The following is a 24,667-nucleotide window of genomic DNA, read 5'->3' on the forward strand; positions in this document are numbered from 1 at the left end:
CTCGGCTGCCCACGGGACACCGTGGTCACACTGCGGTCACACCGCCGGTGGGTGACCAGACCCAGCTGGAACCCGGCACTGCTAAAGCTCTCTCCCAAGACAGCAACGAAGGTGCCTGTGGCCTACTACTCAGGAGCTCCCTGGGCCAAGTAAGACAACACTGGTCTCTGGTGACCAAAGGCCTGCACACAGCTTGCTTCCCGCTTTCAAACATCCAGGAAAAGAGCAGTTACTAGAAAGCCCAGTGCTCATGCAACTTAGCAGTGGACAGACGAATCTCATGCTCCCTCGAGCCGAAGCCAACCACCCCCCCCCCCCCCGTGCTAGGGAGCGGCTGCCCCCTCTGCAGCTCCCGAGCAACACCGTGTCACCACCTCCTCAACCCAACACACTTGGGGGGGCTGGTTCCCAAGTGTGACCTCACTTGTGTCACCTGCTCTGAACCTGAGCTCGAGCCTCACCTCCCCCGGGGGGGCTGCCTGAGGGTCCCTCTAGCCCCAAGGGACGGCCCTGCGGAGATCATCTGTCACCGGCAGGGCCTGGCCAGCCTCTGGCCCTTCAATGAACCTGTCAGCCGGCCACTGACTCCTCGCTTGTACGACTTGGTTTACAAACAAAAAGCAAAACAGAACAAAAAACCCACAACATGTTAAACTACAATAAATACCACTACTGTGCCTCTTAGAAACAAACAGAAAGCGCTTTGAATGATGAGGATTTCCGGGCTTAATTGGTGGTTTCCTTGGTTTTTGTTCAATTCAACCCAAGGCCAGAAACCTCCCACCTCTGACCAACTACCCTCTGGCAGCAGGACCCAGAGCACCACCACCGCTCCTGGGACTTGAGGACATGGAGAACTCCTCACACTCAAACCCCCACTGACCCCGCCCACGCAGCTCTGCCAAGTCGGGGGGGGGGGGGGGGGGGGGGGGAGCGGGGGGGGCGTGGCCAGCTGACGCAGCCTAAGAGAAGGGGGTGGGTGGTGCGGGGCTTACCAACAGCTCAGCCCACCAAGGAGCAGACGATACAGGTGTATGATCGCGGGGCCCTCGCTGACCCGAATACAGCCGTTTCCAGCTGTTCCGGCTCCAGCACCACCGGCAATGGAGGCCCCTGGCTTCCGACGGGCCACTCGTGCCCGTGGTGGCCCTCAGGGGTCCAGAACATCCAGCTGGGCACACCAGTCGCCAACAGAGAGCTGGGGTGTGCTGGTCCCGCTCCTGGGGGCTCTCGCGGCCCTAGAACGCATCCTTTCCCTCTCCTGCTGCTCAACGTCTAAGGTGCACCTTACCCGGTGTCTCCATCACAGCAAGGAGGCAGCAGAGGCGAGAGCAGCTGTTCACCCGTGTGAACTCAAACCGAGCTTCTAGCAACAACCCTACGGACACGACAGCGAAACAGACTTGTCTGTATAAGGGGTTTCTTCTTCGGGGAAATCTGTTGGATTCAAAAACATCCTCTTCCCTCAAACCTGCCGTGTCACCTCAACCAGGACGATGAGACACCGGCCTCTGAAACAGAAACCTGAGGCAGAGCCGGCAAGCCTTTCCGACAACCTCCTCCTAACGCAGCGGCCAGGAGAGCAGCAGCTGCACGGTGGGGGCTGGAGGGCACGTCCCAGGAGCGGGCAGCGTGGGCCCCGGGAGGACCCGGGAGGTCCGTGCACCAGCCGTGGCGTTCCGCCAGCCCTACCTGAGAATCCTCCAGCCAGATTCCACCCAGAGTGTCCAAGGAAGGCCCAGACCGCCCCGGCAGCCAAGAGGGGTGCCACCGATACGCCACCCGAGCCAGAGTGCCAGCTTTTCTAGCAAACCCAGCCCCCGTTGGCCAAGGGGTGCCGTGCTGCCCGACAGCCACACTGGCCTCTCTCCGATGGCCGGGGCTCCGGTGGGCACCCCCCAGAGGCAGGCTTCCCACTTCTGAGCTGCTGGTGAGAGCACACCCCTGCGGGTCCTGCTACAGAGCAGCGTGCAAGTCCGACGAGAGCGGTTGCACCGGGCACCGTGAGGAGGCGAGGTGGGGCGAGGGCTGCTGCTGGGGCACGTCAGCCCTCCTCCTTCCATGAAAGCCTTCCTCGGACGGGCCCTGCTCCACCACCCGGGGCATTCCCACACTGGTCTGTGAGCGTCCCAGCAATGAACAGGATGGCCTGGTCCAGGACACAAATGGGATGCTGATCCTGTTACTAGACACTAAAATACTACCTTCTCGTTACTGCAAATATTGAAGATAAAAAATGCACCAAGTAGGAATTCAAAGCCTCACATCTGACCCCAATTATACCAATGAAACCTGGTCTCTGGCCATCAACCCTGGAGCAGGCCCCAGACGGCGTGCGAGCAGTCCGCAGGCCTCCCCCGCGACGGACTCTCGCTCCAGAGGCGCTGGATGGCGACACCGCGTGCAGACAGCGGAGTCCCTGCCCTCTGGCTTCCCCTCCTCCGGTCACTTTGCCGAGGACAACCTGGCTGACCGGGCTGACCGGGAAAGGAGCAGGGGTGGCCCCACCATCTCTTCCCAGGAAATGCTAACAGAGCGGCTCTGAGTCGGGTCCATGGGCTCACAGACCCCCGAGCAAAGCCGGTGGCACGACAGCCACAGAGTCGACCGGAACTTTACTTCAGAGTCAGGCAGAGACACGAAGCATGGAAAGGTGGCCGGTGGGCTGCGACCGAGAAGTTCCGGAAATCACAGCGGGGGCCTCCGGCCTGACGACGCACCGCCACGTGGGAACCCCCCGGCTCCTTGTCCGGCGGAAGGGAGATCGCCCGCAAAGCATAAGGCGCCTTCTCTGCCTCGTATTCACGGCGCCGCCGGCAGCGCGGGGACCTCGCCCTCCACGACACCGCCCCTGCCGCAGCTCTGCTCTACGTCGTCACGGCCCACGACACCACCGCGGAAGGAGCCACACCACGCAGTTTGCCCTGCAGCGCGGGGGGCACTCCCCGTCTTCAGATGGCAATGGCCTGGGCGTGGGGCCCAGCGTCATCCAGGGCGAGCCGGGCAGGTGCCACCGAGGGTCGTGGGCTCTTCCGTGGGGAAGAGGGGGAGGCAGGCAGGGCGGGCAGGCAGCCGCAGAGGCCACAGCTCACTGGCTAACCGGGTGAGCACCGGAGTTACAGAAACCATGTAGCGAGTGCGCTCTTCACTCAATCAAAGAAAGCGACCCGGCGCGGCCCAAACGTACTCGAAATACAAATGTTCTCGCAAAAACTTAGGCTCGCCTTGAGAGGACGTCTACGAAGTAAAGCCACGTTTTAATAGAACTTTACTGAAGCATGAAAGTCTCTCATTACCAGCAAAAATCGGGGCTTTGGGAGCAAAGCGACCCCTGAGCTCTAGGTCCGGCAGGGGGTGCTTGGCTCCGGAGCTGCTCTGCCGTGGGTCTCCTGCCGCCCGGCGCCGGCATGCGCACCACACTCACCCCCAGCCTCCCCGCCGCTGTCGCCACTGTCCTCGTCGTCACTTGCGCCCTCGGCGTCCTCGTCACTGTCTTCTTCTGACTCCGTCTCCTCCAGCCACTCCTGAGCTCCTTTAAAGCAAAAGCGAACGTTCAAAACTTCAGTGCAGGGAGTTTCCAGCCTCTCATCAAGAAGCACACCCTGGGGCGCCCGGGGGGCTCAGTCGGTCGAGCATCCGACTTCGGCTCAGGTCATGATCTCACGCTCGTGAGTTTAAGCCCCACATCAGGCTCTGTGCTGACAGCTAGTAGCCTGGAGCCTGCTTCGGATTCTGTGTCTCTTTGCCCCTCCCCTGCTCACGCTATTTCTGTCTCAAAAACAAAATAAACGTTAAAAAAAAAATTTGTTTTTTAAATAATCATGCTGTCAAAGTGAGCCTATGCCCCAGTACCTCTGGACACTGGAAGGAAACACGTTGTTTTCTCCAGTTCTGAGCAGAGGCGAGAGGAGACGACAGAGAGCAGAGGCGAGGGGAGACGACGCAGAGCAGAGGCGAGGGGAGACGACGCAGAGCAGAGGCGAGGGGAGACGACGGAGAGCAGAGGCGAGGGGAGACGACGGAGAGCAGAGGCGAGGGGAGACGACGCAGAGCAGAGGCGAGGGGAGACGACGGAGAGCAGAGGCGAGGGGAGACGACGGAGAGCAGAGGCGAGGGGAGACGACGCAGAGCAGAGGCGAGGGGAGACGACGCAGAGCAGAGGCGAGGGGAGACGACGGAGAGCAGAGGCGAGGGGAGACGACGGAGAGCAGAGGCGAGGGGAGACGACGGAGAGCAGAGGCGAGGGGAGACGACGCAGAGCAGAGGCGAGGGGAGACGACGGAGAGCAGAGGCGAGGGGAGACGACGGAGAGCAGAGGCGAGGGGAGACGACGCAGAGCAGAGGCGAGGGGAGACGACGGAGAGCAGAGGCGAGGGGAGACGACGGAGAGCAGAGGCGAGGGGAGACGACGGAGAGCAGAGGCGAGGGGAGGCTGACAGAGCGGAGGCAAGGGGAGAGAACACAGAGGGGAGGGGAGAGGATGGGGAGCAGAGGCGAGGGGAGACTGAGAGCAGAGGCGAGGGGGGGACAAAGGAAAGCAGAGGCGAGGAGAGAACTGAGAGCGGAGGCGAGGGGAGACAACGGAGAGTAGAGACGAGGGGAGACGACAGAGAGCAGAGGCGAGGGGAGGCTGAGAGCAGAGGCGAGAGGGGGATGAAGGAGAGCAGAGGCGAAGGGAGAGAACTGAGAGCAGAGGTGAGGGGAGAGGATGGAGAGCAGAGGCGAGGGGAGACTGACTGAGAGCAGAGGTGAGGGAGGACGACGGAGAGGGGAGAGGAGGGGATGGAGAGCAGAGGCAAAGGTACGAGACCCACGCCCCGGTCTCACCCTGCAGCCCCTGCTCTAACCTAGCCTCTCTGGAAAACTAAGGAACCTCGCAGGGCCACGCGGCGCCTTTCTCTAAAAGCGTGGACTCAAGCTCTGTTCAGTGTCCAGTGGCCAAGAAAGGAGTGGTGGCTGGCATCCAGCAGCCACCTGTGTACAACGTGGACACGAGGGACTGAGCAGTGCGGGTCAGAGCAGAGGCGGCCTGGAGGTTCCCCCGGAAGGTGTCCCCCAGATGCCTGGTCTGCCCTCGCGTGCTCACAGAGGCTGCGGACATCGGACGAGGAGGCTCTGTGAGATCGGTTTTGCTACGACGCACCCCCGAGAAGCACTGGGACGGGCCTGAGCCCCGCCCCCCCGCCCCCACGCAAAGCAAGCGGCCACCCCCTCAGCTCCCAGAGCAGGGGCGGACGTACGCAGGAGGGGGCGCCTCGCCGTGACCAGGGCCCACCCTCCGGGAGTGGCCACGGGTGAGGGCACGTGGGGCTCGCTCACTGCAGGCTCCGTGGCACAGGGCAGATCTGAGTGGGCCCTCGTGGACAGATGGGACAGAGCCGCTTTCATGGGGCTCCCGCCCCAACCTGCAGAGATCTTCTCTCCACCCCAGCTCACCTGGGTCCACCTCCACCAAGGCCGTCCACTCCTGCATCTTGTGGAGATCCAGGCAGTACAGGTCACTGAGGGTGACCTGACGGTCCCCTGCCTCAAACATGCCCCCGTACAGGTAGAGCCGCCCGTGCTTCACGGCCAGCATGGCGTTGGAGCGGGGACTGGGCTCCACCACGGGGCCACCGGCTTCGTCAGGGCTGTCCTCCTCCTCGGACTGTGGCTGTCCCGCCGGGACCGGGGCGGCAAGAACCTGTTTAATGGTGACCACGGTCCCGTCCTCTGCGACCACCTCTCTGACCACCTCCAGGGGCTCCTGGGCACCGGCCCCCCCGCGCTCCTGCTTGTCGGCACCTTCGGGCTCTGCTTTTCTGCCCCTCCTCCGCTTCCTCTTCTCTGACTTAGGTCCCTGTCGGAAAAAGCAAGGCCGTGCACTTCAGGGGCGGCCGGTGGTGAGCGGGCAGCATCCTCGAGCGACGTGGGGTGCAAGGGCGACTGGGCCACGTGGCGGAAGCCCCCTGCCCTAATCTGCCCGTTCAGGCTGCGCGCACAGAGTCTCTACCTGTTGGGACCCCTCAGGGCAAAGGGCAGGGGGGCCACGAGTCCAGACCCCAGCCGCACATCTGCCTGATCCCCAGCAGAGGAGCCAAAGCTCTCCAACCAGGGAGGGGTCTCTGGCCGAGTGGGCCACCTCCTGAGGCCTCAAGGCCTCTGGCGCCAACAACTCCTCTAGACCTGAAGTCCCAGGGGGACCCGAGTGCCGGACGGCCTGCCCCTGCCCACAATGACGGCAAAGACACTGAGAGCCCCACAGAGGGACGGGGAAGTGGGGCGGTGGGGAGCACAACAGGGCTGCGTGTCTGACGTACGACCGCCCTGGCACGTGCTCGGGAGCACGGCTCTACCTTCAGCTGCCCCGCAAACCAGCGGTTCCTGGTGGCGTCATAGAAGTGCAGGTCATTGAGGAAGTCCCCCTCCAGGCTCTCCTCCTCTTCCTCGTCACACACGCCCCCAAACAGCAGCGTCTGATGATTCGGGGTCACAGCCACCGAAAAGCCAGACCTCGGGGTGGGCTTGGCTCCCGCAGGGTTAATACGCGTCCATCCCCACTTGCCTGTCGGAGAGAGGACATGGGGTAAGCGAGCTCTGGCCACGGGCACCCCCAGCGTCCCCCAGCCTCCGGTGACCGGCACACGAGTGGAAACACAGGACTGCAGGCGAAAGCGCACCGAGTTTACGGATTTTGATCCCTCTGCAGACACCTGACACGGTTCAACGCGCCCCAGAGGTTGACCCTTGCCCTGAAGGTCCTGCGCGGTGTCCCCAGGGCCCCGCTGACACCACCTCCGCCGAGCGCTTCCCAGCTTGGCGCACGGGGCGCGTGCCAGGAGACCCTCACGCCGTGCCCTCCCCGCAGTGAGGACCGCTGTCCCAGGGCCGTTGCTCAGAGCCGCAGATGCCCCAGCTCTCCCCAGGAGACCTCCACACCGCGCTCGTCTCTCGGCACCTGCCAGATTCACATGGTAAAACCCTCAAGACGTGACCTAGGGCGAGGCGTGGGGGAACGTCCTCCCGCCGCGTCTAGAGAAAGGAACAGCGATTTTTTCCTACAGTGAACGTTTAAGAAAAGCTTAACGGAAGCGACAAATGGCCATGGTGTGCCAGCCTCAGCACACAGCCCGGGGGTCGGGGGGCACCCACTGCTGGGCCACAAGATCAACCCGTCACGGCCAGCATTTTACTGCTTGAAGGAAAGAGAGGAGGAAAACCTCCCGAGGGCCCTGCACACAGTCAGGGAAGATACTTTCCTGGGTTGCAGGACACAGGCTCAAGCGTGTGTCAGCCCACCGGGCCCATCCGGGCCCAACGCCGGATGCAGGGGCTGAGCAGCGGGGTCCCACCGCCGGGAACACAGTAGGTTCCGGCTCCAGTTCACTCATGTAAACCGGGCAAGTTACCTCTCAGCACCAGACCTCGGTTCCCGCTGGGGAAAAGGCAGGCGCCCTCCTCGGTCACTGCAGGGTGGTGTGGCTGGCTTCCTGAGAAGTGCCCGGCTTAGTGGAGGCTAGGGTCACGCGGAGCGGTCCCGTCCTTCCACAGTGGACGGCGGCCTCACAGGGAGGGGAGGCCCTGCTGCAGGGCCCGGAGCAGACCGGGCACCAGACCCGATCTTCTGGGTCTAGCCCAGCCCGCTCGTCCCAAGACTCACAAACAGGCCACCGCCTTTCTCACTTTCCCGGACCCGTGAAACCCTTCCCAAAGCCCACACCCTAGCAGCCGCGTGCTCTTGGGCGAGCACAAGGGAACGAGTGGCTCCCGCCCTCTCAAGCAGGGGGGCTCCTGGCTCGACACCGGCTCCTGGCTTGAGCTTTTAGATCAGGCCGTCCCAACCACCCCAGAGGGTGAATATTCCGGCTGTCCCTGCTGTATAGACGGTCACCGAGGGTTACTCACAGAACGCCTGGTCTGCCCGCTCAGGCGAGGACACACCCACACCCCAGCCCAGTGTGCAGGGGCCTGTCGCCACCCTCTCTTCCCCATCCCCCAGCCACGGGGCGGGCAAGGCTTTCGGGCAGGACCCCGCAGACCACTGGCCGCCGGGACCCACTCTCCACCCAGTGTACGCACCTTCCCTTCCATCCACAGGCTGCAGCAGGAACATGTCGGAATGCTGCGTGCCTCTGTCCACGTCCTTCTTGACTCTCTGCAGAAGGAACCGGGAGTCTCGTAAGAACTGGCCAGGCGCCACCCACAATGCCCCACACGGTCCCCTCAGGCAAGTGGTCTCGCTTCTCGCTGGGAGGCCGGGTGGGGCAGGGGAGGGCTCGGGAGCCTTCCTTTGCAGCAGCTTCAAAGAAAGTATGAACCACGACCAGGTCAATTCTGACCTCACCGAGCAGACAGAATAAAAAATGTTGGTATCAGTTATTAACTGTTCAGAATAGATTTTAAATTAAAAAACCCACCGCCCTAAAGACTGCCATCGTGCCAGGAACATTCCAGCACTCTGTTGCCGGCGAGTCCATGGCCTCTGCAGCCAGCCTGGTCTAGGCAGGGGGGTTGTACCGGAGCCCATGGGGACTTCTCCCGAGGCCGTAACAAAGCCATCTTCCATCGGCAACCCCCACATCCCCGACCCCCTCACGTTCCAATTTGTGTGCTCAGGCTTCACTGCAAGAACCGAATTAACGCTCTAAGCAGAAGCCGGCCGGCCCCGGACTCTCTGCGGCGGTGCCCTGCGGGGCTCACGCGGCACCTGCGCCTACCTACAGGTTACAGTGTCTGGAAAACTGTGCAGCAAAATGGCTTTCCTGCGGGGAAAGCTTGGTAACGTTAATTTCATCTTTGTATCTACCCTTTAACTCCCTATTTCTAACAAATTTTAATTTCAGGTGAGTTTTACGTTTACAGACAAATTGAGCACCCAGTTTCCCTACTAATAACGCCCTCCGTGTGTTACATCTGCCGCTAATTAAGGATGAAATGCTGATTAAGCCTTATTAATGGAAGTCCACAGTGGATTAAGATCTCCTCAGTTTCCCCCAGTGTCCCTTCTCTGTTCCAAGGCCCCGTGTCACATGTGGTCGTCACGAGCCCAGAGGCCCCGCCCTCTGATGACCTTCAGCGGCTGTGAGGTGCAGGTCAGCTGTCCCTCTACGGACACTTGTCTGACCTTCTCTCACGACTGGACATGGGGTTCTGGGTTGTGGCCCCTTCTCACCCATCACACCGGGGGTGCATGCTGTCACTGTGACTTATCACTGCTGCTGACCTTGGCCACAGGGCTGTCAGGTCACCGCCCCCCACCCCAGCCCAGCTCTCCACAGTCCTCCCTGGAAGGACATCACTCTGCACAGCCCCACGTACGGTGGGGAGTCATACTCCAGAGCTCAAGGGCAGAGTGGCTACGCAATTTATGTGGAACTCTGCACAGGGACTTGTCCCTTTTCCCCGACCTATTTATGCTTTCAATCATTTGCATCTAAACGTACAGACTCACGGACTCTGACGTCACACTGTGAGCTACAATCCAATCCACTTTACTCACTTGGTTGCTGGAACCTGGTTCCAGCCTTGGCCATAGGAAACCCTTCCAGCGGCTCCTCTGTCCCTCTGACGCACCCCATCGGTGAGGGTTTCCCATAAGTGCTTCCTCCGGTTGGACAAAATGCTCCAGCCTCGCCCTGTACACCCCCAGCCCCAGACTCAGCCATTTCCCCAAGGAGCCCCGGGTCCTGTCCCCAGAGGTGGGGTCAGAAGCCAAGATCTGGGCACCGGCAGTGCTCGCGGCCGCCGGGCGCCTTTACCTCCGGGCCCACCCGGCAGACAGAACCAGGAGACACACACACACACGCTTCTTTTCCTCTCAGCCACGGGCATGTGTTCACTGGAGACAGAGAGCTAGTTTCCTTCTGGAAAACAAAGCCCACGATCCCGCTGTCCCGGGACTGGACATGTGCCCTGGAGATCCTAAGGCCAGGGAGGCTCCGTATGGGCCACATTGTGGGGAGCAGCCTGAATCTCAGGAAATGAAAACTAGGGGATAGCTCAGGTCATGATCTCACAGTTTGTGGGATCGAGCCCCGCGTCAGGCTCTATGCTGACAGCACGGAGCCTGCCTGGGGTGCTCTCTCTCCCCCTCTCCCTGCCCCTCCCCCACTCGCGCTCAGTCTCAAAAATAAATAAAGATGATTATTTTTTTAAATCCCAATGAGACCCCACACATCCACCAGCAAGGCCAAGAATAAAAAACTCCGGTGGGATCAAGGGCTGGCAAGGGTGTGGGGCAACCACTGCGGGAAGGGGTGTGACACTGCACCCTGGGACCCAAGCAGAATCACTCCTGGGTCCCTCCTGAGAAATGAGAACGTAGAGCCAGACGGTGGCCTGCACGAGAATGCGCATCGCAGCTTGGTTCGTAACGGTCAGAAACTGAAAACAGCCCTGGGTCTGCAAACAGAAATTAGAGAAACCAACCGGGGTGTCCTAGTGGAAAACTGCTGGGCGCCAAGAAGCGAAAGCAGCTAAAACATGCAACGGGGACGGATCTCGAAAGCAGGCTGAAGCGATGCCTGTGCTTTTCTCTCAAACACGCCCAGAAATATGGGTGGAGAGCAGCACAGATGTGAACGACCACAGAAGCAGGGACAGCAGAGCAGGGACTCCAGAAGGATCCAGGTGGGGGTACAGTAAGTGCTCGCTGACTCTTCAGTCACGTCGCGGAAAATTTCAAAATACGGAGGCTAAGAAAGAGCCTGCAGGGACACACGACCTTATCCCTCTGGGGCTCACTGACGCGTACAAGCTGGAGCGATACCGCCTGGAGGCTGCAGCCGCTGCGAGTGGCCCCTGCGTGGACGACACACCCCAGAGCCAGCAGGAGCCACCCTGGCGTAGGGCACCCAGACAGGTGTGCAAGAACATTTACTTCCGCGTGTCTGCACGGCTGGAAGAAGTGGCCTGTTCTACACACGAGCCCCCCATAGCACTTGGGGTCTGTGGTTAGGAATCAAGACCCTGCCCCGCCACGCGGCTCATCCCAATACGGAATTATTCACACTCCCGCGTTTTCAGGGCATATGGGTTAGAACATAATAAGGCTGCAAAAATCTTGGTATGTTCACAGGGGAGATTAACACACATCCATTTCTACTCTAATAAAAAGCGTTTCTACTGAGCCAACATGCAATCCTGTTTGGAAGTTTTCATTCTTGGTGAAAGTGAAAAAGGCAATACAACAGAGTATGTCTATTTCCATCCATGCCGCATCTTACCTGCTTCGAGTAGCCCCCGTAGATGACAATGCTGCCCTGGGGAGTGACAGACATCTGGCAGCCCGATCTGGGGGTGGGCCCAGTCCCCGAAGGGCACAGTCTACTCCACGTGAACGTGTCCAGGTCAAAGGCGTACACGTCATTGTAGTAGATGTAATCTCTGGTTATAACATGGTGACACAAAAAGGCAGTAACATTAAAATATGAACCTGATTAACTTCGAGGTAAACTTTGTACCATCTGAAACAAGTTCCCAGTTGAAAGTTGAAATCCACATGAAAGGGCTGGAGGCAGATGTGAGTTTGTATCTGGAAACTAGAGATAACGCTAGCTTACAGAAATTCATTAATTTGCCTGGATCTGAAAGCCTTTCTAATCTGCAAGTGATACTTCCTTACACAGTTTACAAAACCACAGTCTCACAAGTAATTGCATCAGGTTACCATGTGTATAAGCTTAAGCTCATGAATTAGAGATTCAAGTGAACCCTCAGAACGGAGATTCCTGCAGCTGGGTCAGGGCCGTGAAGAGACCCCGAGCCGGACAGGAAGCCGAGCTGGGCTGAGCTGAGCGTTGCGGAGACTGACAAGCCAGAGGCATGGCCCTGGCGCCCCGCAGCGGGACAGCGGCAAGGGGGCACGCGGCCCTGGGACTTAAGTTGCGAAGGACTCAAATGCAGAGGGCCTCGAGAAGGGGCCCCGTGCGTGGGGCGGCAGCAGCCCGGCCCGAGTCGAGGGGGGAATGCCGCCTCCTGGTACCATTTCACGGACAGCCGGGGCAAAGCCAAGGGGCCTCGGGTCAGAATTACACGGGAAGAGGAAGAGGTGCTCCCCAGGTACTCAAAACAGACAGCCAGGCTTCAGGTGGGAAATTCTACCACAGTCTGAGCAGTTTTGTCTCTCCTACTAGAGCTAACCCAAGTCCGGCCCCCTGCAGCCAGCACACGGATGGGCCAGCACAAGGCCGGTTTGCTGCGCCGCTCACTTGAACGCTGCACACAGCGTGGGACACGGGACCAGTCGCCTGCAGGGTGGCCTCCCTGACTGGCACCCAGAGATGCGCCTTCTGTAGGATGGCTTTTCATACATGAACTGAGGAACTTGGAGGTGTTCAGTTCTAAAAAGACTTCGTTACATTCTCCCGTCTCCTCGGATTTCACACTGCAGGTGTGCACTAAAAAAATTCTATCCCGCACACAAATATCAACCGTTATTTGGTTTTAAAAAGCCCAACTAACTTGTTTAATATGGAAGGTTTCTTTACTTGTATCTCTTGTTGTCCTGTGTGTTTGAAACCTTCATAATTTTAAGCAAGATTAACAGGTAATACTTTGAGAACAGTTCTGATTTTGGAAAAGCTGCAAATCACAACCATCGTACAACTTGATCCACTTTATAACCTGTGTGTGCTTCAGCGGCACATACACCATAACCTATCAGTTCCAAGGAGCAAGGCCTGTGTTGGTCTCCCCAACCGTTTTGGGGCTGTTTAAAAAAAAAAAAAAAAAAAGTGTGAAGTCTAAATAATAGGTAACAATCCCTTAGGAATAAACTTTTAAAAACAGTCGGGGCTTCCTCATCCAAAATGGCTATCATCAACCGAACACCTGCAGGGCGGGAAGCGGCCCCCTGGAAATGAGTGATCTTTCGTGGAGGCCACAATCCACTGGGCATTCGTTCACCTGGTTTCCTCATCCGGGACATGGGACCACGACCTGCCTGCCAACAGTATGGTCTTTGAGACATACTATTAAAGTGCGACTACACCCGAGTTACACCTTTAACAACACAGAATCATCCCTGTTTAACTTCAACTGTGCTTTCAAAATCCTCTCCTAAAGCATGTAAGAATTGATATCCCCTTGTCAATTAATAAAATACCTTTCTTCACAAAGAGAAACTGCAACTTTAATTGAGCCAAATCTACACCACAACGCCTCAACTAAGACCAGGGTGAGAGGGGTATGAAAAACAACAAGACTCGGCCTAACTCACCTCCCCCTTTGTATCCATGTACAACAACTTCTTTAGGAGCCAGGAGTTACCAGAAAAAAATTGTGCAAATGGACCCACAGTGTGACAAAACTGTTAGCGGTGCCATGACAACTAATAAACTGATTATTTCTTGAAGGATTAGGAGAGGGAAGCGTAAAACACGGCCAGAGAGACACCCCTATCCACCCTCCTCCACGTGGGGTCCACTCAGAGGAATGGCCTTCACCAGGCATGACAACAGCCCAGACGGATGTCGACACAACACAGTACCATATTAGGATGGTGACAGGCACACTAACCTGTCACCACGCGTCTTGTTTCTCGGGACCGAACTAAGGACGTTCCAGAGGCTACCATGTGGGCGACAGGCTCTCAACCATCAGGGAACCTGCTGGCCCGACCTGGAGTGCATACACGTGGGATACAATGAACGTGGCAGCTCGTAGCAATGCAGCCACAACACAGGCCCCTGTTTAGACACCACTGCAGAACACAGGCTCTCGCTGTGGGCCCCCCTGGCCAGCCACATCACCATCACCTGCGAATTTGCAGACCCTGTCCCAGGCCTACTGAGTCAGCCACCAGAGGGTGGGGCTCGGAAATCAGAGTTTTAACAAGCCCCCCAGGGGATTCTGTGCCAGGCTGAGAATCCTGTGGTAGACAGGTCTGGCCATACCATTTGCATGGCATGGCGTAAAATAAAAACACAGAGCCCCTGGTTCAGTAACTATTGAGAATTTCAAGGCTGCCTCGGCTGCATATCCATGAAGCTGGCTCTGGTTTTGGGGGATGGGCAGCATTTTCCAGGAGTATTCAGAATGGTTCTTCCCACAAAAAACCCAGTCCTTTCTGCTTCAGGAAACAGAGAGGTCCTCCTATCGGGACCAACCTTGTACTCTCGTGGAAGCCACCGAAAAGTATTAACTGTCTCTTCCAGGCTACCATCCGATGTCCACTCCGACCTGAAGGGCCTCCTGTTGCCCTAAAATGGAAAAAAAAAAAAAAAAAGAAAAAAGAGAGAGCACTTTTTACACCAACTTGTGTTTCACAAGCACTTACTGAGTACAATTTAATTGGACCACAGGCTACCAAGGCCATCCCGAGTCCAGCTAGCTGCTGTAAATGTGGACAGCCAGGCCCCACGACCTTGGAGTGAGGATTTCTCAGAGACAGCAGGGACTTGGACACAGAAACCGGACTCCATTAAGACAGCAAACCTCAGCTCTTCAAAACAAACCACTGTACAATCAAACAGCAAGTGACAAAGGGGAGGCAGATTTCTGCAAACACGCACCTGACCAATGGCTTGCGTCCAGAAAACAAAGAATTCTTACTATCTCATGAGTAAAATAAACCCAATAAAATTATAGGCAAAAGACTGGGGCAGAATATTGAAATAAAAACAGAAAGAGACGGTGAGTACATCGCTCATCGGTCTTCGGTCAACAAGCCCAAAGCTCAGCGCATCCCGTGCAGAACACCGCCAGCGGCCCTAAGCAAACGGCGGGACCGAAGCCGAGCAGGTGTAAGACAGCACGACCACGGGACTGTTCCTCACACCGTGAGACGCTCCCGGCACACAGCCCAGCAACAGGACACCACATACTGACTCAGATGTGACAACACAAGGGCACAGAAAGACAGACAGACACACACACACACACACACACACACGTTTAGAGAAGTTTTATTCATCACCGTCAAAAAACCGGAAGCAGCGAAGAGATGCTTCAACGGGGGAATAGAGTCAAAGTGCGGTACATCCTCATGATGAAGGACTGTCGGCAACAAGCAGGATACACACGGTACGCACAGGTCTCGTAAACGTCACGCTCGACAGAAGCGGCATCAGAAGGGCACGTACTGTATGATTCTGCTTCTACGTAGGAGATTCTTAAACAGGCAAAATCAATCTATGGTGATGACAGTAGCTGCCTGGGGCCAAAGATTACAAGGGGAATGACGGCAAGCGGGCAGGAGAGAACCTTCTGGAGTGAGGATCACCTTGTCTGTCCCGGGTGTGGTAGTGGTTACGCAGGTGTGTGTATTAGCTGAAACTCCTCTAACCGTCCACCTAAAAGGCAGGCATTTTATTGAACATGATTCTATCTCATTAAAACTGAAATAAAAAAATACGTATCAATAAATAACCAATAGAAGGGACTTCTGAGTTCTGGCTTGGCATGGAAGGGACTTAGAAGTCACCAGTGTGTCCCAACAAGTAACTGGGAAAGTCAAGAACTCTTCTTAGACTCCCACAGAGGGAGGGACGCAGGTCAAACTGGTGGCCCCCAAATTAGTGACAGACAGGTGCGTACAGGAAGTCACACTTCCAGAAGCAGAGGCTCATGAACAGAAACTGCAGGAACCACAGCTTGACAGGAAAGCCTGGACAAACTGCCAGAGGCTCAGGGCAGCAGCTCAGAGAGTGAAAACCTCCAGCGCGACCCAGTGACAGGGCCCCCAAGGTACTGTGAGATGTACTCCTAGGAGTTCGAGCGGGTTCCCACAGGAAACATCCCAGACACATGCCCTCGTGCTCCTGGCAAGGAAGGGGAGAAGGGACCACTGAAGTGTGCCTGAACGAGGCCTGCCTTCAGGGAAACCCAGCTAAGGGGAGCCCACCCTGTACCCTGCGGGAGTACAATCAGAGCCAAGTCGACCTGGAGGAAATCCAACTCCCAAACTCCAAACTCCCTCTGGGAGTTTGCCCAAATCCAACTCCCTCTGGGCATGCCGGCCCGCCCAAGAAGCGGCGGGCCTGTGCAGTGAGCAGCGGCCCGGGCTCCACAAAGGACACAGACCTCATCACAGGGCTGGAGAGGGCCCCTTCCAGCGCCTCGCTGCCACAGGCCTGACCTACGGACAGCAGCCCATCACGTCCTGCTAGTGAGAAACACAAAGCACCCCAAAAGGCAAAAAGCACAGTCTGAAGGTTCCCAGCAAGCACCAGAAGCAGACAGGGGCGCCGGAATTATGAGACCAGGAATTTACCAGCTGTGATTCATGCGCTAAGGGCTGCAACAGCTGAAGCAGACACCAAGCAGGATAGGCGGGCAAGGTCAGGAGCGAGACGGAAATCCTGAGAAAGAACCACAAAGAGAGATCAAACCAGCAACAGAAACAAAGGCCACCTAGCACGCCTCCAAGGGGCTCGAGAGCAGGCTGGACGTGTTTAAGAGCCTGGAGCCACAGGACACGGCAACACAGAGCTCAAAAACCAAAGACCAAGGAGAAGTAAGCCTGGGGGAAAAAAAAAACAACAAAAAACAGAACAGGATATCCGAGGACCGTGGGCCACTTACGCTACAAGGTGTAACAGAAGCACAGCGGCAATGCCAGAAAGAGAAGACAGAGGAATGGAAGAAAAACAGGAAACAATGAGAATTTCCCCAAACTAAACTCTGACATCAAACTACAGATGCAGGAAGGCAGGAGAACACTGAGCAGGACGGGTGCCAGGAAACGATACCTAGACGTGTCATTTTCAAGTTGCAGAAAACCAAAGACAAAGGAAAAATCCTGGAAGAAGCCGCAGGACAGTACGCCTTACCTATCGAGAAACAAAGATAAGAATTACATCCAACTCCTGCTCAGAAACCGAGCCAGCAAGAAGAGTGGAGAGAAATATTCAAAGCAGGGAGAGAACTCTGTGCTCCACAAAATCAGCCTTCAAAAGTAAAGGAGAAAGAAAATTTTCTCCAATGAACCAAACTTAAGGGACCTGGCCCAGCAGACCTGCCTTGCAAGAAATGTTAAAGTCTTTTAGAGGAAAAAAAAAAAAAAAAAAAAAAAAAATATATATATATATATATATATACATATATGGGTCAAAAACTCGAATCTACATGAAGGAAGGAAGACAAATGAAGAAATTAGTGAAGTCAAAATAAAAACATTTCATTTTTCTTATTCTTCACTGAACTAACGAGTAACAATTTGTTCACAACAGGAGCACTAATGTATTTGACTGTGTGTCCCTCACTACACACACACACACACACACACACACACACGTTCTCACGCACGAGTAGGTGTCAGTGAAATGAAAGACAGCAGTCATACAGGGAGGGGCCGACAGAAGGAATTAGGACTATTTTGCTATTTCAAGGTATCCACACTACTCACGAAGTGGTACAATGTTATCTGAAATTGGACTCAGATTAGCTAGCTGTCAATGCAAGCCACTAAAAGTAGCAAAAAAATAACTGATGCTAAGAAAGGAGAAAAACTGGGATCTTATAACATGCTGCATTAAAACTACAAAAAAACAACAAAAAAAGTCAAAGACAAACAGAAGAACAAGGAATAAGGGCAACAAATAGAAAACAGTAACAAATACAGTAGATATTAATCTAACGTATCAATAATCATTTTCAACGTTAATGTTCTAAATACACCAATTAAATGACAGAGGTTGTCAGAGTAGATCAAAACACAAGACCCAGCTATGTGCTGTCCACAAGTAACCCACTTTAAACATAAAGACACCTGCAGATGAAAAGTAAACACAAGGAGAACTAATAATTAGCTTCGATTCGCTGACAACTAATCAAAGAAAAGTAGGAGTAACTACATTTCAGACAGAGCAGACTTCAAAACAAGGAAAGTCACCCGGGACTTAAACTGCCATTACATAACCATAAAGGGGTCAGTTCTCTAACAAGGCATAACAGTTCTTAACATGTACACACCCGACAACAGAGCATCAAACTACGTGAGGCAAAAATTAACAGAATTGCAAGGAGAAAAGAGACATCTGCTATCACAGTTAGAAAATTCAACGCCCCTGTCTCAAAACTGGATACAGCAGCAAAAATCTACAAGGACAGAGCCGAACTCAACAACACCATCAATCAACTGGATATAACGGCCATCTACAGACTACTTCATCCAAGAAGGGGCAGAATACACATTCTTCTCAAGCTCACACAGAACACTCACCATGACAGACCATATTCTGGGCCAGAAAACACACCATTAACAAATTGAAAAGAACAGAAATCATACAATTTCTGCTTTTAGAGCACAGTGAGAATAAACTAGAAACCAGTAACAGAAAGAGAGCCAGGAGGGGCGCCCGGGTGGCTTAGTAGGTTAAGCGTCTGACTCTTGATTTCGCCTCAGGTCGTGGTCTCACAGTCTTGTGAGTTCGAGCCCCACATCAGGCTCCATGCTGACAGTGCAAAGCCTGCTTAAGATTCTCCCTCTCTCTCTGCCTCTGCACCTCCCCGCCTCGTACTCTCGCTCAAAGTAAATAAATAAACTTAAAAAAAAAAAAAAAGATAGATGGGAAATACAAAATACACAGATTAAACAACATATTTATAAACAACATGTGGGTCAAAGAAGAAATAAGGAGAAAATTTTAAATATTTTGAACCAAATGAAAATAAAAATACAATTTATCAAAATTTGTGGGATACAGTGAAATGTATAGGATTGAATGCACATATTAGAAGAGAAGGATTTAAAGCCAATAATCTAATTTTCCACCACAGGAAACTGGAAAAAAGAAGAGGAAACTAAACCCAAAACAGAAAAGAAGACATAATAAGAGAGCACAGCAGTACCTGGGTGGCTCAGTCAAACGTCCAACTTTTTTTTTTTTTTACCTTTAAAAAAAAAATGTTTATTTTTGAGAGAGCACAAGCGAGCATGCAGGAGTGAGGGAGGGACAGAGAGAGAGAGGGAGACAGAGGATCCAAAGCAGGCTCCACGCTGATAGCAGCGAGCCCAATGTGGGGCTCAAGCTCACAACCGGCGAGGCTATGACCTGAGCCACAGTCAGACGGACACTCAACCAACTGAACACCCTGGTACCCCAAACATCCAACTCTTGATTTCAGCTCAGGTCATGATCTCACGATTCGTGGGAATGAGCTCCATCCACATCCCAGGGTCCATGCTGACAGCAAGGAGCCTGCTTCAGACTCTCTCCCTCTCCCTGCTCGCTCGCTTTCTCTCTCTCTCAAAATAAATACATACTTAAAAAAGGGAATTAGAGCAGAAATTAATATTTTTGAAAATAGAGAAAAATCAACAAAACCAAAAGCTAGGTCTTTGAAAAGACTGATAACATTGATAAGCCTCTAGCCAAGCTAAGAAAAAAGGGAGAGAACACAAATTACTAATATCAGAAATGAAAGAGGGGACATCACTACAGATCCCACAGAAATTAAAAACATTAGTAACAAAAAAAGCAATACCACGAACAACTCCATGCCCACAGATTCGATAACCTGGAAAAGGTGGACTAATTCCTTAAAAGACAGAATTTACCAAACTCCACATTAAAAAGTGGACAATCTGAACAGGCCTGCATCTATTAAAGATATTAATAATCTTCCAAAACAGAAAGCACCAGGCCCAGAGGCATTCATTGGTGAATTCTACCAAATATTTAAGGGAAAAAATTGTACCAATCCTCTACAATCTCTTTCAAAACATAGCTTCTGTCCTCTATCCAGCACTACCCTACACCCAAACCAAAGACATCACGAAAAAAAGTCTACAGACCAGTATCTTTCAGGAACAGAGATGTAAAAACCCTCAATATTAACAAATCGAGTCAAAAAAAGTATGAAAGTAATTATATACCATGACCAAGTGGGATTTATCCCGGGTTTACAACAAGGCAAGTTCCACATTCTAAAATCAGTTAACATAAGCCATCATATCAAGACTAATTAAGAAAAATCACAGGATCATACTGATAGAAGCAGAAAAACTATTTGTCAAAATCTAACAACCATTCATGACAAACTCTCTCAGTAAACTAGGAACAGAGGGGAACTTTCTGAACTTGATAAAGGTCTACAAAAAACCTACGGCTAATATCCTACACAATAATGAGAAACTGAAAGCCTTTCTGCTAAGGTCAGGTATAGAGCAAGATGTCCCCTCTCACCATCCCTTTCAACATTGTCGTAGAAGTCCTTGGTAATGCAACAAGGCAAGAAAAGGCAATAAAAGGTATAAATATTGGGAAGGAAGACAGAAAACTGTCTTTGTTTGCAATTGACATGATCTATGTAGAAAATCTGAAAGAACTGACAAGAAACTTCCTGGAACCAATAAGTGATTATAGCAAGGCTGTAGGCAGCAAGGTTAATACATAAAAGTCAACTGCTCTCCTAGATACCAGCAATGAACAAATGAAATTTGCAATTAAAAACAATACTACTTATATTAACATCCCAGAAATGAAATACTTAGTGTAAATATAACAATATATACAAGATCTGTTTGGGGAAAACCACAAAACTATGATGGACAAAAATCAAACAACTAAATAAACAGAGGAACGTTCTGTGTTCACGGATAGAAAGACTCAGTATTTCAAGACGTCAGTTCTTGCCAACTTGATCAATGGTTTCAATGCAATCACAATCACAATGCCAGCAGCAAGGACAAACTAACTGCAAAGTTTATATGGAGAGAGATAAAAAGATGCAGAACCACCAACACCATATTTAAGAACAAAGTGGGAAGACAGACCTATCTGACCTCAAGACTTCCCGCAAAGCCATAGTAGTCAAGTCAGTGTGATGTTGGAAAAAGATTAAGCAAAGAGATCGATGGGACAAAACAGAAAGCCCAGGATTAGATCCCCACGAATACGGTCAACTGATCTCTGGCAAAAGAGCAAAGGCAATACAATGGCGCAAAGACGGCCCCTCCACCACACGGTGCTAGTTACTCGACACCCACGTGCCAAAAAATTAATCTAGACACAGACCTTACATCCTTCACAAAAACGGATCACAGACCTAACTGTAAAGCAACAGATTTGCTGGACTTTACTGAAATTTAAACCTTCCGCTCTGCAAAAGACAGTATCAAGAGAATCAGAAGCCACAGCCTGGGAAAAAGTATTTTCAGAAGATACATCCAAAAAAGGACCAAAATCTACAAACAAGTCTTAAAACTCAACAGCAAGAAAACAAGCAACCTGCTCTAAAAGGAGCCGACGCATCTGGGCACGCCTCCTAGATTCCTATGGATTACAAGCCTCGACTCCTACATGGGAGCCAAGTACTCCAGGCGCCTCTGCTCCCCGCATGCTGCCTCGGCAGCTCTCAGGGCCCGGCCCTCCGTCAAGTCCACCTTCCACAAAGACCCCAACGAGTCCCGGCTGCAGGGGAGGGCCACAACCCGAACCACGCCGCGCAGCACTCTTTCTATAACGCGTTAGTTTCATTTCCTCTTGTGCACTCTACAGAGCTACCCCCAAAACCAGGTGCCCTGAAAAAATACATCCACACACAGACTCTCAGAAGAAAACGGAGCTCGAACTACCCAACCAAATGCCTCCTCCTTGGCAAATTCCTGGTGAACAGCTCGTCACACATGGCTGTGAGGACCCCCAGGGTCTTCCCTCTTCCAACCCAGATCCAATTCCATTCTCCTCACCTTTCCTCAAATGCTTCATCACCTGGTTTCTCTCCCCTAAGGCCCTCAGTTTCGGAACGTCCACCCAAAGCGTGTCACTCAAAAGGACCACCTCCTCAGTGGCAGCAAGTCAACCGAAGGTACGCGATACCCGTCCTCGGACGCCACGTCCTGTCACCCAACCTTTAAGCACTGGCCTCTGGGCAGCCTAGCACATGCTGATGCCGCCCAGGATTACAAGTTACTAAATCCCTCTTCTACTAGCAAGGACAGCTGTTTTCAGCCAGCTCTCTTAACCCTGTATTTGCATGCAACCTACGAGGGACGCTTCTCCCACTTCAATGACATCTTGCTGGATTTGGCCCACGAAGGTAATTTTGGATGCTGGATTCGTCAACCAATTTATTTGCTCTCCCGCCCGGCTTTGTATCACCCACAAATTTAGTAAGCACGTTTTCTTCTCCAAATTCATGATAAAAGTACCAAACGAGCAAGACTCAGAAGGAGCGTCTGGGCCCGCCACAGGTTCACGCAATTGCTGGGCGCCGACCTCAACTGGCACTCTGCTCTGCACGGCGGCAGCGGTGCCCTGGGGGCTGGCCACACTCCGTCCCTCCGTGCCAGCTGCCGAGGAGACCACGCCGCAAAACTGCACATTAGAGAGGCCGGGTAAGAAGAAAAACACCATGCATGCTGGCAACAAGCCAATTCCCTTTTGAGGAATCTTCTGATATAATTCTTTCAAAGTACAATCTGGGGAACAGGTTCAACAACTAAACTAGCATGGTCGCTTCTGATCCCACTTCAAGAAAAGTTACGCAGGAGAGCCCGAATGCTCCGGGAGGCTAAAGGCCGTCGTTACACGCCTCCCCGTGGCCAAGATGCTCCAGGTTAAGGGCCTCCTGTGCTTCCTGTCCACGAATCTGAAGGGTGTTCTGTCCTCTGGTGAGCCAGGCACGAAAGACTCAATTCCCTTTTTCTGGCAGCAGCCAAGTATCACTGTTTGGTAACCAAAACGGGAAAAATTTTCTATAAAAAGACTCCATATACCCCTTTAGAAAAATAAAGCCAACCAAAAAAGCCTGTTTATATCTGAATCCCCAACAGGCTCTTTCCAATTGCCGTCACTCCTAAATACGGAGTCTTAGAAAATTAACAAGTCCTACTCAGCCAGATCTATATGTGGCACAAAGATACATGTGTAACGTTGTGGGAGTGAGTGCTTTTAAGCGCACTGGAGCTACGTGCAGAATGGCATTCCAACAGGGCAAGGTGCCACTCGGCATCACCCGGGCCCCTCTGTGGGGACATTTACAGAAGATGCAGAAGCGTCAGCTAGCTCCACGGCTCAGCGCGCAGTGTTGAGCGCTTGGTACGCAAATGCTTCCGTGAGCTCTCTGAAAGCTGACACCTGACGAAACTACACACTACGGTCCCGTGCCAGCCGGCCCGGAGACATTTAGTGAGCAAAGGAACCACTTCTCTCTTAATCCCTGAGATTCAAGGTCACACAGGAGGACCCAACAGGGAACTCAGTCCAGTGGTGCATCCTCAGAACAGAAAAGGTCCCCTCCCCAAGAATGGCTGCAGCACGGCCTGGGCAGGAAGCATGTACAATTGCATTTCCCTTTTCATTTCAAACAACGTACCTTTGGAATTCGGCCCCACTTTTCCACGGATCAACTCAACCGATCAACAAATTTTGGGCTTAGTAAGTCTAACGGTCTTGAATCGCGCTGTATGGAAAAACAAGTGGCAGTCTCTAGAACCCCGGCAGCCTATCGGGCTGCATCCTTGTTTCACTTCACTACGGCTGATAATAAAACGACTATCTGTGGGCGTCCATCCTCCACTAGGTGCGCTCCTCTTACAGGTTTTCGTTCCTCACATCGACCAGATGAGCAGATGTTACCTTTTCTTAATTTTTTAAATGTTTGTTTATATTTGAGAGAGAGAGAGCGCGCATGCACGCACACGAGCACGTCCAGGGGAGGGGCAGAGAGGAAGGGAGACACACAACCCAAAACAGGCTCCAGGCTCCACGCTGTCAGCACAGAGCCCGACACGGGGCTCGAACCCACAAACCGTGAGATCATGACCTGTGCCGAAGTCAGACACTTAGCCGACCGAGCCACCCAGGAGACCCTGGCAGATACTATCTTTAATCCCATTTTACAGATGAGAACATCAAGACCTGGAAGTCAGGAAACACACCAGGCTAGTCAGTGGCAGAGCCAGAACGAAAATGAGACAGTCGGGCCCCAGAACTCACACTTGCAACCACAGATTCAGACGCTGAACTATCCTGAATGAAGCTGGAAGTCTGAGCACGACAGGAATCTTTGCACCAAAACCTGACCACTTACCTAATGACAGTTTTAAAGTCTCCCACCCTCTGTGTGTGTGTGTCAGACTCCCTTCCTCCCCAAGCACGGTGACAGTAGAGTGATGGTGAGTCAGCAGGAAAGGAGCAGGGGGTCTGCCCACACTCTTGCTCCCACTTCTCCAGGTACTGGCTCCACTCACAGCTGTGGGGGAGGCCAGGGAGCCCCCAGACCACGAGCCCCACGGCTCACCACAGAACCTGGAGGGCAGGACGCGCGTGTCCACTTTCACCTGCGTTTCACGTCCCCAAATTCACACTTTAAAGTTATGAGGCGTGGTCTGATTTCAGCTGACTCGTCACTGTCCTTCCAACAGGATCAGACAAATAACTCTGACCCCTCTGCTAACGATTCTTCTTCCCCGGGATGCTTGTTTTTCTTAGACACCGCATGAACACAGACACAGGGAGTGTGTGAGTTTCGCTGAGGGCCAAATGCTGGCTCCTTTCTCAAATCAAGAGAAAACAGTGTGCGTGCGCACATGTGCACATACACATTCTCTTACACGCTTCTGTGTATTTTTTCATTCAACCAATTTTTATTGCCTCTCCTAACTGCTCTGATGCCTATAAAAATATATTAGTTGTACACAAACGTTCCTGGCAGCACTGCTCAGAGATGGAAAAGTGGAAACAACCCAAATATCCATCAGCGAATGGATGGGTGAACCAAATGTGACCCATCCGCAGTA

The 24,667-nt window shown here is 53.2% G+C and overlaps 1 protein-coding gene across 2 annotated transcripts in view; it reads right to left on the reverse strand.

The window, feature by feature from the left end:
• Window positions 1-3,238: 3,238 nt before the first annotated feature.
• The window catches only part of KLHDC4 (kelch domain containing 4), a 52,196-nt gene continuing 30,767 nt past the window's right edge, over window positions 3,239-24,667 (reverse strand). The window contains exons 6-11 of one of the 2 annotated variants that reach the window (XM_045439941.1): window positions 14,088-14,180; window positions 11,205-11,364; window positions 8,059-8,134; window positions 6,336-6,544; window positions 5,437-5,839; window positions 3,239-3,532 (exon numbers count right to left, since the gene is read on the reverse strand). In XM_045439941.1, the coding sequence (XP_045295897.1) occupies window positions 3,339-3,532; window positions 5,437-5,839; window positions 6,336-6,544; window positions 8,059-8,134; window positions 11,205-11,364; window positions 14,088-14,180 (1,135 nt within the window). In that variant the 3' untranslated portion in view covers window positions 3,239-3,338. The remainder of the gene's footprint in view (window positions 3,533-5,436; window positions 5,840-6,335; window positions 6,545-8,058; window positions 8,135-11,204; window positions 11,365-14,087; window positions 14,181-24,667) is intronic. The other variant, XM_045439942.1, reaches the window with a different exon arrangement.

This window comes from Leopardus geoffroyi, chromosome E2 (genome assembly GCF_018350155.1).
Source record: "Leopardus geoffroyi isolate Oge1 chromosome E2, O.geoffroyi_Oge1_pat1.0, whole genome shotgun sequence".
Lineage (NCBI taxonomy): Eukaryota > Metazoa > Chordata > Mammalia > Carnivora > Felidae > Leopardus > Leopardus geoffroyi.